The sequence below is a fragment of the Carcharodon carcharias genome, chromosome 11 (assembly GCF_017639515.1).
Source record: "Carcharodon carcharias isolate sCarCar2 chromosome 11, sCarCar2.pri, whole genome shotgun sequence".
NCBI lineage: Eukaryota > Metazoa > Chordata > Chondrichthyes > Lamniformes > Lamnidae > Carcharodon > Carcharodon carcharias.
This window is the reverse complement of record NC_054477.1, coordinates 51,162,084-51,178,373: the sequence shown is the minus strand read 5'-3', so window position 1 is coordinate 51,178,373 and position 16,290 is coordinate 51,162,084. Positions and strand designations below refer to the sequence as shown.

Sequence of the window (16,290 nt, the reverse complement as noted above, 5' to 3'; positions counted from 1 at the left end):
AGCAGTGAAAGATTTATATTAGTTCTAAGAAATAAAAAAGGCTTTAAAGGTATAATGGGTTTTGTGTATAGATTCCCTGTGTAGCTGCTGTGAAGGGAGAGATTATATAAATGAGGAGATTAGACAAGCAAAGGAGAGTGGTGTTAACAGTGCGTTTTTACTTTCATATAGATTGTGATAGCTCACTAGCGCATTTCAGAAAGGCAGTGAATTTCTTGAGTATGTTCAGGATAGTTTTCTGCAGGTAGATGTCCCATAATCACAGAATTGTTACGATGAAGAGGGAGGTCATTCAGCCCATCGTGTCTGCATCGACTCTCTGAGTATTTTAACTTAATGCCAATCTCCTGCCTTTTCCTCATAACCCTGCACGTTGTTTCTATTCAGCTAATCATCTAATGCCTCTTGAATGCCTCAGTTGAACCTGCCTCCACCACACTGCCAGGCAATGCAATCCAAACCCTAACTACTTGCTGTGTGAAGAAGTTTTTTCTCACCTCGCATTCGCTTCTTTTGCAAAACACATTTCAACTGTCCCCTCTGGTTCTTAATCCGTTTATGTGCGGTAACAATTTCCCCCATCTATTCTGCCCAGACCCCCCATGATTTAGAAAACTTCTATCAAGTTTCCTCTCCACCTTCTCCTCTCCAAGGAAAACAGTCCCAACTTCTCCAATCTTTCCTCATAACTGAAGTGTCTCATCCCTGAAACCATTTTTGTAAATCTCTTCTTCGCTCACTCCAATGCATTCACATCCTTAGTGTGGTGCTCAGAACTGTACACAATACTCCAGCTGAGGTCTAACCAGTGTCTTATGTAAGTTCAACATAACCTCCCTGCCCTTGTACTCTGTGCCCCTATTAATGAAGCCTTGAACACTGTATGCTTTAGAAACAGCTCTTTCTACCTGTCCTGCTACCTTCATTAACTTATATACATATACACCCAGGTGTCTACTTCTGAACACCCTTTAGAATAGTATCCTTTATTTTATACTGTCTTTCCATGTTCTTTGTACCAAACTATATCACTTTACACTTCTCCACATTGAATTTCATCTGCCACCTATCTGCCCACCCCACGAATGTGGCAATGTCCTTTTGAATTTCTTGCAAAAGATATCAAAATGAATACAAGGTTTTTTTACAATTATATTAGGAAAAAGAAGGCAGTTAGGAGCAACATGGGCCCTTTGAAAACTGATAAGTGATGTTGCCGAAGAAAATAAGGAAAGGGAAGATATACTGAATAGTTGCCTTCCATCATGGAGTCAAGGGAAGACATGTGTCTTAGTGATAATGTCACTGGATTAGTAATCCAAAGGTCCAAACTAAAGCTCTGCCACTGTAGCTGGTGGAGTTTGAATTCAATTAATAAAATCTGGAATTAAAAACTAGGCTCAGTAATAGTGACCATGAACTCGTTGTCAATTGTCATAAAAACCCAGCTGGTTCATTAATGTCCTTTGGGGAAGGAAATCTGCTGTCCTTACCTGGTCTGGCCAACATGTGACTCCAGACCCACAACTGCTCTCTAGCAAGCCCCTCGGTTCAAGGTCAGTTAGGGATGGGCAACAAGTGCTGGCCTTGCTAGTGATGCCCACAACTCATGACAGAATAAATAAATTCAGTCAATTATGGCACAGGACAGGGCTATCCAGCCCAATGAGGACGAGGTCCACATACCAGACGTCCAAGGAAACTAATATTGAATTGGGAACATTGCTGTTGTTTTGATTCAACAAAATCAATATAAACTTTTAAAGTTAAGAAAGAAGAATACAAAAACTATGGGGAGAAGGCCAGCGAATTGCCTTGGAGAATTCTAGGTGAACTAAAGGTGCAAATGGGCTATATTTTCTTTGATTCTCTTGTAAACAGCCTGTGTAATTTTGGTCACTGGCCATTTAAAAACGTCCCATCTTCAATTTCCTTAAAAAAAATAAGTTTAAAGGACACTTTAAAGGGCTCTGCCATAATAATTTTGATGGGTGCAAGAGAAATATGCTGGTCACTACATGTAGTGTCTCAAATCAAAAATTCATGAGCTTCTAGGTTGTGAGGATGAACTTGAGTTACAAGACTTATTAACTCTGATACAATGGGAATGTACATTTTCAGTTGTAGCAGCTCTAATGCAGTATATTTTATTTCACAGTTGCTGCGGGAGTTGAAACACCCAAACGTCATTGCTCTACAGAAAGTATTTCTGTCACATGCAGACAGGAAAGTGTGGCTATTGTTTGACTATGCTGAACATGACCTCTGGGTAAGGTCTACCTTTCTGGACTACTAAGTACTTTGTGCAACATTGCCTGATTTCACTGCTTATGCCACCAATTAATTTAACCTGAAATGTTTGTGTTTTAACATCTATTTCCAAAAATTATGCCACGTGTCTATTTGGTACAGTAATTGTAACAAATTGAGTAATCATAATCTGACATGTTGTAAGTGATTGAATAGCTGAAAAGTGAGTATCTAAATTTTGAACAAGTTGCTTCCACACATAATTTCATGCAGACTCTGGCACTGTGAGTACTTAATAAAATAAAGAAATGGAAGTAATTTTTTTCTTTAGGCTTGCATAGTTTGTTAGCAGGAGCCAAATTGCAATTTTCTGTTCCTCAATTTTGCCTGCTCAGTAAAATTGAACCAGTGAGATGACTACAAATTGTTAATGTAGTCACTTTCACTGTTTTGCAGGGGAATGCCTTCCCAAAAAATGTTATCCTGCTCCTCTTAACATTGAGTTGAGTGAAACTTTGTGTAAAACATACTAGCCAGTAAGCATACAAAGTTTATCCTCATTTCAACAGATTTCCAAATGTTGGAAAGATGATTCTCAACACCACATAATCAGTAATTGTTCAATAGTCGCACTTAAACAAAATGTACTACACTTCCCATAATATGAACATTCGGTGTATTAATCAATTACATTATAATAGACATTCATTAGGTAAAGTGTTGCATATTTCAAAGAGGAATGTTAATAACTAGCCTGAGATCAGCCGAAGTAAAAATGCTGGTAGTGGTCTATCTTTTTTATTAAGGTCAACTCTTTTTTAGAGTCTCTTTTGATTTTCTTTGAAAGCATTTCAATACTGAAAACTATGCTTTATAAAACAAATTGCATTTCTTATGCCAACTAAATTGTGCGTGGAATAGACAGCCCCTTTCAGCTGAGCTAAGATTGAGATTGTAGAATTGAAGAAAGGCTATCTGACTCTTCCCACTCAGTCTTCCGAGTTCTTTCTTCGGATGTACTGTACAGATTGAATGAGCAGTAGAGATGTGCAGATGCAATAGAGGTATGTGTGTATGTAATTCAAATTTCATGTTAAAATCCATGCCTCTGCTCTTTGCTGAATCAACTTAATTCTGCCAACTTTAGAAAGAGCTTTAACTGTACTATTATGTGGTAGCCTACTTTTACATTGATTGCCAGAGTCAAGTTATTCCTTTAATATTCATCAAGTAATTTCAAGTTTATAATCTAGCCCTCTCATTTTTCCTGTCTTGTCTTGAGTTTGTTGTCTGTATGCAACTTATCTATTCCTTTCATTGTGTCAAAATAACCACTTATTAACCAACATTTTTTGTGTGGCATTTTATACAGTAGTCACCTGAGAGTTGATAAGAGTTCAGTTATCTGTAACAATGAAGTTCATTGGGAGCAACAAACACCTATTCAAATTGCCCTTATTTGTCAATGAAGCTATTTATATATTGTGCTACTTATGTAACTTTCTAAATATCTGTCATCATATTTAATATTTTCAGTCTTATTTAATTTGTCTCTTTTACACAAAATACAATTCAAAACCCAAGTGTTGCAATTTCCTTGAGTGTTTTTGTTCAGAAGGAATGCCTCATTAGGCTCTTCAGGAAGCCTTATGCATTGACTCACTGCACCAGGAATTCAGAAGCTCAAGTCTTTTGATTATACTATAGCATTCTTAAATTGGTTGAATGTTAACTTTGTCATTTAAATCTTGGCTGAGCTTCGACCAATGAGCTCAGTATATTCCTTCAGCTGTTTGCACATTGTATGCAAGAAGCATTTTTGGATGGGGTTTCATTGGGGCAGAATACAGATGGGGAATCCTTTTTTATGTATGCATATTTTGAGGGAAAATACATCCATATTTTGAAGTTGGAGATGAGACTGGAAAAGGTAAGTGATTTTTAAATGTGCTAGTACACAGCCAAGAAAATATTTTCTGGAATGCACTTCACTAGTAATATGGTCCAAATCTCTGACTTTCCACTTTTTAAAATTTCCCCAATAAATGTTTTATTTTTTTTTTTCAGCACATAATCAAATTTCACAGAGCTTCTAAAGCAAACAAGAAACCAGTTCAATTACCTCGAGGGATGGTGAAGTCCCTATTATATCAGATTCTAGATGGCATTCACTACCTGCATGCTAACTGGGTGTTACACAGGGATCTGGTAAGTGATTTACTGACAGGGTACATGAATTAAATAGCTATGCTTGAATAGTTATTGAGATGGGGGGGTTGGGGAAAATAATTTTATCACTAGTTGCTTGGGTGACAGGCACCTTAATCAAAATGGTACAGTAAAGGGACTTAGCTGGAGTAAATGCTGAATAACAGATCTTGGAGAGTGTTTCTTTTTGTGACTTGACGTAGATTTCTTCATAACATATTTACAGTTTTATCAAAAAAATCTAAGTGAATTATACTCCCACCCCCCCTAGCTATTTTCTCTTATTTCACTTTAACCATTTCCTTTTGAGCACATTTCATTATGTTACTACACATACAACTACATAAAGAAGTAGAAATATATACAAGAGTTGGGGAAGTATTGTCCTGAAGTGTAATTAATTTTATAAGACCACACTAGAAAAGAAGGAAGGTTTATGGGAAGTACTTTCTGTTCAAGGCATGCTTTTCTCAATCCCATCTTAATACTTAACATTGTAGCTTTAAAAAAACAAATACAATTCATTTTTTTCCATTTTTGGTTCTACCATTTTAGGTTGTCCCACTTCCTCAGCAACTTGATAAGTTAGAGGGAGCTGCCATGTGGATCTTTGAAAGGTTTTATTAATCTCAAAGAAAGCCAACATTTCCGATGGTTCAAGGTGCAGAGTTTGTAGCTGATTTTCTGGTTTCTTGGTTTACAAGATTGGCTGCTCAGTTTAACATTAATGAATTAATTTATTGCAAAATATAAATGATCCTCCATGCCATGTAGAGTGGCTAGGAGGAAGCCCAGTTTTCCATAAATATATAAACTTATCAGATTTGGATAATCTTTGGGTATTACACCATGCACCTCTTTGGGTATTGTACTATGTAATAAAAACAAAACATCGCAGCCTATTTACACACTAATGAGTTTTGCGAATGTTCTTTGTTCTCCCCTGTTGACTTCTTGCCATATGATCTCATTTGGTGATTCCCTTTCAGTAAGTTTCCATCATGCCTGGACTTGCCTTTGATCATGAGCAACTTCCAGCCTCTCTACTGCAATTAATTTAATCTGTTGCTAGGCTAATTCTTGAATTTTCTTCCATATGTTGAAACATGATTGATAGGGCAGAGAGGAAAAAAACATGGCCTGTGTATATGCTATAACTAAATACAACCTACTTAATTTCAGTAATTTCTTGTGGCAGTTCATGTACCCTTTCAATATAACTATAATATGAAAATCTATTTATATTAATGAAAGTAATGTACAGCTATCATTTGTCATTCCATTGGCACCTTGACTTTGAACCATTATCAATAAAACAACAATTGTCACAATCTGCTCGTGGATTAAGTAACGTGTGTAATTTACTTAGGATTTGCCCAAGTGAATGATTTAGTAATGCACAGCTGGAGAAAATTAATCTTCTACTGTAATAGTAATCTTGACTGGTGAGAGTTAAATTTGTGGTCCCTTTTGAATCTCAGCTTCAAAGTAGATTTTTGTGAATTACTGGATATCTGATTGTTTTTCTTCTATTTCTGGACATTTGCCTTCCCTTCATTTCTATTTTATTAAAACAATAATAGCCCAGTCCAGAGGATAAGGACACTTTTGCTACACAAATGATGAATAAAGCTCCACTTATTCATGCATAATTGGAACAGAAGGAATTAGGGGGGGACACAGGAAGATAAGCATCCAAAATGGATTGGTTAAACTGGACACCCTGTTTCCTTGCTATCATTTTCATGTGTCTTGCTGAATTTACAGAATATTTTTTCAGTTTTCTATTTTGCAAGTGTCTATTCGAGGACTTGGTGAGACAGTGGTTTGGTATACTGTCATTTCACCTTTTGTGGTCTGTATCCAAATGGAACCTGGGCTCAAATGTAACCTAGGCCGATGACAAATTTCTCTTTCCAGACTGCAAGGATTATATATGCGTTTAAGCTGTTTCAACTCGATTCAAGTGTGGTGGATAACAAAATTACCTGAAATTCGGAATTGAGTTTCAACCTCGGTTGTGCTACAAGGTTTGGTGGTATCAAAAATAGAAAGCATCACATTGGTGTTGAAATAGTTGCTCTTCTGAGGCAAGAATTGAAGTAGATTTGTTGGGGAAGAGTAAAATTAACTTTGATCCAGATGCTGATATTGAGTCCTAAAAGTGGATAAATGTCTGTATTCCCTGTCCAATGCAAAGTACAAAAATTACGTTTAAAAAAAAATGATAGCTAATGGAAAAAAATACAGGTCGAGTATCCATTAACCCTCAGGGCTGATTGCATTTTGGATTTCAGATAATTTTGGTTTTCAGATTCCGCATTTAAATTTGCATTACAATAGTCTTCAGCCTGGGCTAGCTATTGTCTAAAGTAAGTAAAATGGCTAGAAAAATAAGATGCATCACCGAATAATAAATACCGAGTACTTGTAATCAGTTTCTTTTTGGCATGTTCACCACAAAAATCGCAATGTAAACAATGCAGGCAAGCAACTAGACTTCCTGCACTAAAGGTCGATGAGGCTCAACAAAAAGTGTGGTTTTTGTATGACTTCGGTTTTCAGATTTACGCTGAAAGGATGCTCGACCTGTATATGTCCCTCATTGATTAACCAGTTTGTTTACCCTCTGAATTTGATGGAACATGGCACTCTTAGTGGCATATAATAATGACTTGAGGCTGATACTAGATTTTGTTTGTTCTGTATCAATTCAAAAGCCTGTTTTGAATCTGACCATCTTATTGTCTTGACATGCATATTGTTGGTGGGATTCCTGCATTAGTCTCTAATTTAGATGACTAGCTTTAATATCTCTTCCATAATGATGCCAGTTTAGAAATGCATACAAGTTGCGAACCTTCCAAACCTGTATTAGGTGGGAGAGAGAGAGATAGATGAGATTTATGTATAATAGTGTCACTGTATAAAACCTGTAAATTCAAGGAATTATAAGTACATCGATAGCTGATCAGTGACGCTTAATATAGTCCAACCTTGGAGAAGCGCTGTTTCTTGCGTTAGCGGAGTGAAAACTTGCAAGTTCACCAAACCATACACTCTTAAACATGAACATCATTAAAGTCTACAAATAAATCAATATTGGTATCTAACTTTACGTATGACATTTTCCTTGGTACTATTTCAGCATGCATGCTCTTAAACCAAGAGAACAGAAAGCATCTGTCATCTAGGTGTAATTTTTTCTTTTCAAATTTTCTCTACCAAAGATGCTTTTACTGTATAGAGGTTACAGTCTGCGGGTGTGTGGGAGAGGGGGCTTCAACTGTGTACTCTATTGGGAAGCATTGAATCACCTAACAAGCATTTGAATTTCCACATTTAATTGCACACATGTGGATTCTTGAAGTTTGCTGTCTGCTTCAGAGGTGTCATGATTGAGAGTGCCGACAGTTGCATTGTTGTTGCTCTATAAAATCTGGACCATAGCATCTGGACAGGAGTGCGGTTGACCACCATGTCTATGCTGGACCTCTTAGTCCATTGCTCTTTCCCCACAGTCTTTCAAAATTTGGCTCTATGTTAAATGCTATCAAAGATTCTGCTTCCACCACTGTTTCTGGTAGGCATTCGTTTGCTGGCAACTTTCGGTTTTTATGTTATAAAAAGATCTAAGATCTTGTTTTCATGATCATTAATGTATGTGCTCTAATTACCAACTCTCCGACCAATAGAAATAGTTTTCCCCGTTTACTTCATCAAAACTGCACATGGGATACATATAGTGTGAAGAGCAATGGTTATCATACCTCACTGGGGAACTCCATTATTTTTCTTCACTCCAAACAATTACTGTATGCTGCCCTTCACCTTTTTCTTATCAATGCTGATTCCAATTCCATGCCCTTATTTTTTCTTAACAAGCTGCTAATGTCCACCTTATCAACTGTTTTTTGGAAAATGCATGTAACACCTCCTGAATTTTCTTTATCAATACACTTATTTGCTTAGTGAACTCTTGAGTTTTATAAACCTGTGTTGGCTGCCCTTAAATAACACAGGCAAAAGAAGCAAAAGCGATTATGAGAAAAAAAACATGCGAGTGGTTAAAGTCTGGAAAGCAATGCCTGAGCGTGTGATGGAGGCAGGTCCAAGCAAAGCATTCTAAAGGGAATTAGACTGTTCTCTGAAAAGGAAGAATGTGCAAGGTTGAAGGGAGAAGGAGGGTGAATGGCACTAAGTGAATTGCTCATTCTGTGAGACACAATAGGCCGAATGGCCTCATTCTCCACTTTAACAATTCTATGAAGATTTTCTAACCTGGTACTCATGTTATACCATGTTTATTTTTATATAGTTTATCCCTTTCTTCGTTAAAAGTCTTTTGGCACAGCTGAACAAAAGTGTTGAGAATGAAATTGGATATTTACACAGCTATCAATAATGCTGCTTGATTTTCTGTTCCTCTCAAAGTAAAGAAAGGAACTTAATGTTCTTAGGGGAGAATCAACAGATCATGGACTAGGTTTGATGGGCTAAATATAATGTCCTTCCGACAGAGTTCATGTTCAGCTGAATTTATTCCAGCATAGAAATGAAGACATTTACACTGTTTTGAATATTGTTTTTGAAGCTTTTTGAAGTAATTTCTCTTGCTTCCCAAAAGAAGAGACAAATAATGTGCAAAGCCCAGGGTACCATAAAGTCCAGGGTACTATTATTTGCTGTCTGGGTGAGATCAAAGCTCACCACCAATTTTTAATTCCAATGCAGTCAGTTTCCTAATTTTGGAGTGTTAATGCATGTGCAAAGGCATACTTAAGGGACAGTACGGGTGTTGTCTGAAAACAGTTGCACATCCATTTTTGGAAGCTGGGCTAGAGAAAAAGATCTTGTTTCCTTAATGTGGTTGAATTTCTTTGTGGAAGTTTGAGTTGATGGAAACCAATTTGTGTGGATGTGGACCAATGGTGATGATGTATCATTTCACTGTGGGGGCATACCAGCTTCCCAGACTGAACTGCAAAAAAACAGTAAACAGTCTGGTTTACTGTTGTTCTCCGTTTACCAAAGTATCCTAAGTTATGCTATTCAACTATGAATCATTTGCTACCCTCAAACACTTCACCTGAAGATTACTTGATCTTGCTTACCAGTGTGCAGCAGTTCAAGACTGGTATATAAAATAAAAGCCACCCATTTCTGCTTTTCACAGACTAATGGACACATTCATGGAATTTGATCCCAAGTAAAAGATGCTTCGGCATTCAAAACAAAGCAGGGAGATTTTCCTTGTGGTTTGGCCAACATTTATCCCTCAATCAACATTGTTAAGGCAGATTATCTGGTCATTTATTTTATCTGGTCATTTATTTCATTGCTATTTGTGAGACTTTGCTATGCACAACTGTATTCCCAGATTACAACAGTGACTCTTTTAAAAGTATTTTATTAGCTGTAAAGTAGCTTGAGATGCCCAACAATCATGTACTGGGTTTGATGTAAGTTTCTTCTTTCTTCAGAACGCCATACCTGAAAAATGATATTTCACTTATTTAGCCAGTATAAGTCAGTGACCCTGTTGTTACATTAGGATTTAGATACTTTTTGAAAGTATCTTCCATGCTGTGCACTCCCATGAAGGATTTCTTTATATATTTGTACATCAGTTAACATTTTATTCTGTTATCCATCAATTTCCTCTACCAGAGAACTGCCAGAGATACTTCAACCTTTATATAGAACAGAAACAAAGTCACATGGATGCTGTTCCAACATTGTAACATCAAAAATAGAAATACGGAAGCTGTATCATTATTTCCAAACTCTTAATTGTAACCTGAGAAGAATGGAGTTGTAATAAACCTTGAGAAAATAGATTTTTTGTTGAGCCTTTCAATCAGGTCATAAAAAGTTTAATGGAGTAAATAAAACATAAATAGGAAAACAATTCGCAAAGAACTTTATGTGGTTTATATAGGCATGATGATTGTGTTAGCAAGAGTAAATCTGTTTCAGTCAATTCTCAGCAGGAATGGCAGTTTGGGCAGAGCAAGTTAATGGAAATGGCTATCAAAATTAATTATTACTTTGGACCTGGACTTCTCTGTACCTTAGGAATCAATTATTTTTACTAATTTTAAGTCAGGATTGATAAAATTATTCATTTGAGGAAGCTGAAAAACCTCAACGGAAATATCAAGATGCCACTTCTTTTACAGGTAATGTTATCCATCTAAAATGCTAGCCTGATCTGTCTGCTCTTTTCAAATAACACATCTAGCATGGAACATTGCTGGATTTTACACAGGAATGATGTACCATCCTTGTTTAAATATTCATAAGGTATCTATTATTGGTGTGGAAGAGATCAAAATCATCACCTGTCCAGAAGAGGTAATTTTAATGCTGACATTTATGAATTAGTTAATTTAAAGATTTTGCCTGAATATTCTGTAACTGAGTTACAAAATATTATAGATGTTGGGATATTTATGTGCATTACATATTTTACAGCAATTGCATGCTATTATGCTACTAAGAAGAAAATTAATTTGTAGAAAATGGAACTCCATTCTATTGCAATTAAGAGAAAAGTAAGAAAAATAGTTGAGGGTCATTCTAATGCCTGGCTCCACATTAAGCTAAATAATAGTGACATGTTCCTGAAAACAGAATTGCTTACAATTTTTGAAGTACTGGATTTATGTTGCAAGTTATTCAGCATATTACTCCACACATCATTGAACATAAATCATGTGTTTATTCTGAATATGGTACTATAAATTGATGAAATTAATAGGATACAATTTACTCAATGGGTTGGAATATTTTCAATACTGAGAGAAAATTACATACTCTACATTTTTAGTGAATTATTTTTGGCCACAATTCCATCTTTGATCTTATTTTTAAATGTAAAAATCTAATCAATATAAGTGTGAAAAGTAAACTATATAACTCACCATTACAGGCTGACTATGAGGATTTAAATGAAAAGCCTACATAACTAATCTCAGTCTGGTGCTTCTGAGTTCTGGCTCTTGGACATATGAAAGAACATCCATATGTGTGCAGTGGTAAATTCTATCTTCTCTTTTCTGTCTTAAGTTACAGTACAGTGTTCCCATGTTATACAGCCATTCAAATATAGGGCCACAAATTTAAAATTCACACATTTCTCGTGTAATACATATGCATTTTGCCACCTGAAAAACAGGTTGATGTTACTGTAGGTGCTTATCCTTCACTATTACCCTAAGATATCTATTGGCTGGTCTGAGCTTGGTGGCCAGTACAGCATTGGTAATGGTGCTGCATGAAATTAGAAATAATGAAATAAATTACATCAAAAGTAATATTCTCAACAATGAACATCACACTACCCCAGAAGTGGTAGAACCAAAACTTGATGGTGGTATAACATTGGGTCACTATTTAGAAAGCTGTACATTATATTTGATATCCTTTGTCATCTTTTATTCATCATCAATCTGTGCCCATGGAGCTTAGTATTGTAAATGTTTCAAATTCCAATCAGCTATTTAGCTTAAGTATGATCTGATGTACAGTACTGAAAACCTAACACCACTTTTTGCTGCATTAGCTGATACAGGAACATAGGAACATGAGTAGGCCATTTAGTCCTTCAAGTCTGTTCCGCCATTCAATGGGATCATGACTGTGACCTAACTCCATTTACTACCTTTTCCCTACATCCCTTAATACCTTTGGTAAACAAAAATCTATCAATCTTCAATTTAAAATTAAAATTGACCTAGCATCAACAACCGTTTGTGGAAGAGAATTCCAAATTTAACTTCTCCCACCCTTTTGTGCGTAAATGTGTTTTCTAACTTCACTGTTGAAAGGCCTGGTTCTAATTTTAGGCTATGCCCCCTTGACATAAACTTATCAATCAGCAGAACTAGTTTCTTTCCTTCTGTCTATCAGTTTCCCTTAATATCTTGAAAACTTCGATCAAATCACCCTTAATTTTCTAAAATCCAGATACTACAAGCTAGTTTCTTCTCGTAATTTAATCTGTGAAGCCTAGATATCATTCTAGTAACTCCATACTGTACTTCCTCCCAAGGCCAATAAACCCTTCTGTGTTGTGATGCCCGAACTGCTTGCTGTACTCTGGGTGTTGTCTAACCAAGGTTTTGTATAGCTGTAGCATGACTTCTACCTCCTTATACTCGAGTCCTCAAGGTATGAAGGCCAGCATTCTATTAGCCTTTTTGATTATTTTCTGTACTTGCCCATGACACTTTGATCCCTGTACATGGATCCCCAAGTGTCTTTGGATGTCCACTGTTGATCTATTCTTCTTTGGTCTGAAGTGGATGACTTCAGACTTGCCCATATTCAAATCCATTTGTAACAGTTTGTCATTCACTTAATCTATTAATGTCCCTTTGTAAATTTATGCTCCATCTATGCTGCTTTGCTGCCCACCTTTGTGTCATTGACAAATTTTGATATGTGGCTATCTATCCTGTTCTAAGTTAATAAATAGGACGACCTGTTGCATCCCCAACGCAGAACCCTGTAGGACACAACAGGCCACGTCCTGTCAATTTGAGTACATACCCATTATTTCTACTCTCTCTCTCCTGCCACTCAAGCAACTTCTGAACCACGTCAGTTATTTGCTTCAGTTCCATGATTTTCAACTTTAACTCAGTCTCTTATGAGGGGCTTTATCAACTCCCTTCTGGAAGCCCATATAAATAACATGGATAGATACTACCCTATTCACTACTTCAGTTACCTCTCTTTTTAAATTCAATCAGACTTGTCATCTCTTTTTAAAAATTCAATCAGACTTATCATGCATGATCTAAACTTTATAAATCCATGTTAGATCTCTCTGATGAGCTAAACTTTAATTAGATGTTCAGTTGCTCTATATTTTCTTACACACTCTGGTAATTTCCTTATCTTAGCTGGATGCTACTATTGGTTTCAGTGGTTAGTTTTTATGCTTTCTGATTAGGAAGTGTAAAATTGGCCACAGCTCCTGTGTTGTCCACTCCAAGGTGTGAACGTGGGTCCTGCTGAAAATGCAGATGTGTGCACATAATGTGAGGGCCACTTTCTCCAACATGGCACAGTATTCTGGCAGACTCTAGAAGCTCATAAAAGAGGAATGGCCACTTGAAGGGTGACCAACAAGGAATTAGCATCTTCAGGAAGAGAAAAAATTGGCAGCAAATGTGCACAATTGAGTAAATAGCTTCCTCTGCATCCAAATTCTCCTGAGAAAATCAGAAGGAATAAATCTCCAGGTTTTGCTGTTTTGAAAGTGAAATACTTGAGAAACTTGTAAACCTGTACTTACGATTTGAAATACCAGTGCCTGAGTACATGTTAAATGGAATTAGATCATGCACATTAATTCAATATATGTTTGGAATAATACAAGTCATAATTGAGAGACCTTTGTGATCATGCTTCCAAATTGCATGATGACCAAAAGAGGGCATATAATCAACAAGACTTCGGTTTTGTTTAACAGATGTGACAAAGCTTTTAAATTTGTATTGGGGCACTTAGATTCATTGCCATAATTTTAAGCAATGGTTAAATGTACAATACACAGTTTTACTGAGGTGTAATGACCAGAAACAGCAGCAGCTTATATTTCTAGTGTGTCTTTAATGTCATAAAACATCCAAACAAACTTGAAAAAAATTTGGCACTGAGCCACATAAGAACTTCGTCAAAAAAGGTAGATTATAAGCTGCATCTTAGAGGGAAGAGTGAGATGGAGAGGTTAACAGTATCACAGTATCTTTACAGTGTAGACGGAGGCCATTTGGCCCATCGAGTCTGCATTGGCTCTCTGAAAGAGCATTCCATCTAGTCCCACTTCCCTGCCTTATCCCTGTAACCATGCACATTGTGTTTTCAGGTAGCAATCCAATTCCCTTTTGAATACCTCATTTGAACCTGCCTCCACCACCCTTTCAGGAAGTTTGTTCCAGACTACAACCACCTCTGGGTGAAAAAATATTTCCTCACACCACATTTACTCCTTTTGCCAACTATTTTGAATCTGTGCCCTCTAGTTCTTGATGTTCTCTAGAGTGTGAACAGTTTCTCACTATTTATTCTGTCCATACCGTTCAAGATCTTGAACACCTCTATCAAGTCTCCTATCAGCCTTTTTTCCAAGGAAAGCAAACCCAACCCCTCCAAACTATCCTCATAGCTACAGTTCTTCATCCAGGGAATCATTCTTGTGAATCTTCTCTTTACTCTCTCCAATGCCTTCATATCCTACCTCAAGTATGGTGCCCAGAACTGGATGCAGCGCTCCAGAAGAGGCCTAGCTAGTGTCTTATACATGACCTCTTTACTCCTGTACTCAATGCCCCTATTAATAATGCCCATGTTTTATTAACTGCTCTCAACATACCCTGCCATCTTCAGTGACCTATGTATGTATACACCGAGGTCCGTCTGTTCCTGCACCTCATTTAGAGATTTGCCCTATATTTAATACTGTCTCACCATATCTTGCCTTAAAAATAAATCACCTCACACTTCTCTGCATTGAGCTTCATCTTCAAGACTTTCCTCATCACAGTTGACATTTCCATTCTTCATATCATCTGCAAATTTTGAAATCATGCCCTGTACACCACAGTCTAAGTCATTAGTATATTTCAGGAAGACAAGAGCCCCAACACTGACCCCTGAGGAACTCCACTTCAACCCTTCCTCCAATCTGAAAAACAACTATTTATCTCTACTGTCTGTTTCCTGTCACTCAGCCAGTTTCTTATCCAAGTGTCTACTATCCCTTTTATTCCATGAGCTTGAATTTTGCTCACAAGTCTGTTGTGTGGCACTGTATCAAATGCCTTTTGAAAATCCATAACACCACATCAACAGCATTTCCTTTATCAACCTTCTCTGTTAACTCCGCAAAAAAAGCTCTAGCAAGTTAGTTATACATGATTTTCCCTTGATGAATCCATGCTGGCTTTCCTTCCTGCACTTGTCTAAATGGTAATTGATTTTATCCCGCACTGTAGTTTCCCAAGGTTTCCTTACTACTGAGGTCAAACCGACAGGCCTGTAGTTGCCAGTTTTATCCTTGCACCCCTTTTTGAACAAGGGTGTAACATTCGTAGTTCTCCAGTCCTTTGGCACCTCCTCTGTGTCTAAGGAAGACTGGAAGATTATCACAAGTGCCTCTGCTATTTTCACTCTCACTTCCCTCAGTACCCTTGGATGCATCTCATCTGGCCTTGGTACTATTTAAGTACTTTATCTATTTTAAGTAAAGAGAGCCTTTCCAATACCTCCTTCCTCTTGATTGTAAATTCTTCTAGTGTATCATTTGCCTTCCTGGGTAGCAAGCTCTTCTTTTATAAAGACAGATGCAAAATACTCATTCAACATCTCCACTATTCCTCCAGCCTCCGCTTGCAAGTCCCCTTTTTTGTCCTTAATCGGCCCTACTCTTTCTTTTACTGCACTTTTATTATTTACATGGTTATAGAAGACCTTGGGATTCCCCTTTATGTTAGCTGTCAGCCTCTTTTCATGCTCTCTCCTTGCTTTACTTATTAGTTTCTTCTATATTCAGCCTGATTCTCCATTTTATTTTCTACCTGACATCTGTCATACACACATTTCTTCCTTTTCATCTTTACCTCTATCTCTCTCGTCAACCAGGGCGCTCTGGATTTATTTGTCCCACCTTTCCCTTTCCTTTCTCCCTTTTAGGGAGAGAATCATAGAGCAAAGGATACAGGCAGCTGAAGGCACAGCCAGCAATGGTAGATTAGTTAAATGGCAGAGGAAGGTTCCTCCCCTTTCCTGAATTGATGTTTTTAGATGGATTGTCACTGA

The 16,290-nt window shown here is 37.0% G+C and overlaps 1 protein-coding gene across 4 annotated transcripts in view; it reads left to right on the top strand.

Annotated features, from left to right (window-relative positions):
- The window catches only part of cdk8 (cyclin-dependent kinase 8), a 196,276-nt gene that overhangs the window by 120,794 nt on the left and 59,192 nt on the right, over positions 1–16,290 (top strand). For 3 of the 4 annotated variants that reach the window (XM_041199694.1, XM_041199693.1, XM_041199696.1), the window contains exons 3-4: positions 2,159–2,269; positions 4,318–4,458. The exons of the other annotated variant lie outside the window; for it this stretch is intronic. In XM_041199694.1, the coding sequence (XP_041055628.1) occupies positions 2,159–2,269; positions 4,318–4,458 (252 nt within the window). The remainder of the gene's footprint in view (positions 1–2,158; positions 2,270–4,317; positions 4,459–16,290) is intronic. 4 annotated transcript variants of the gene reach the window in all.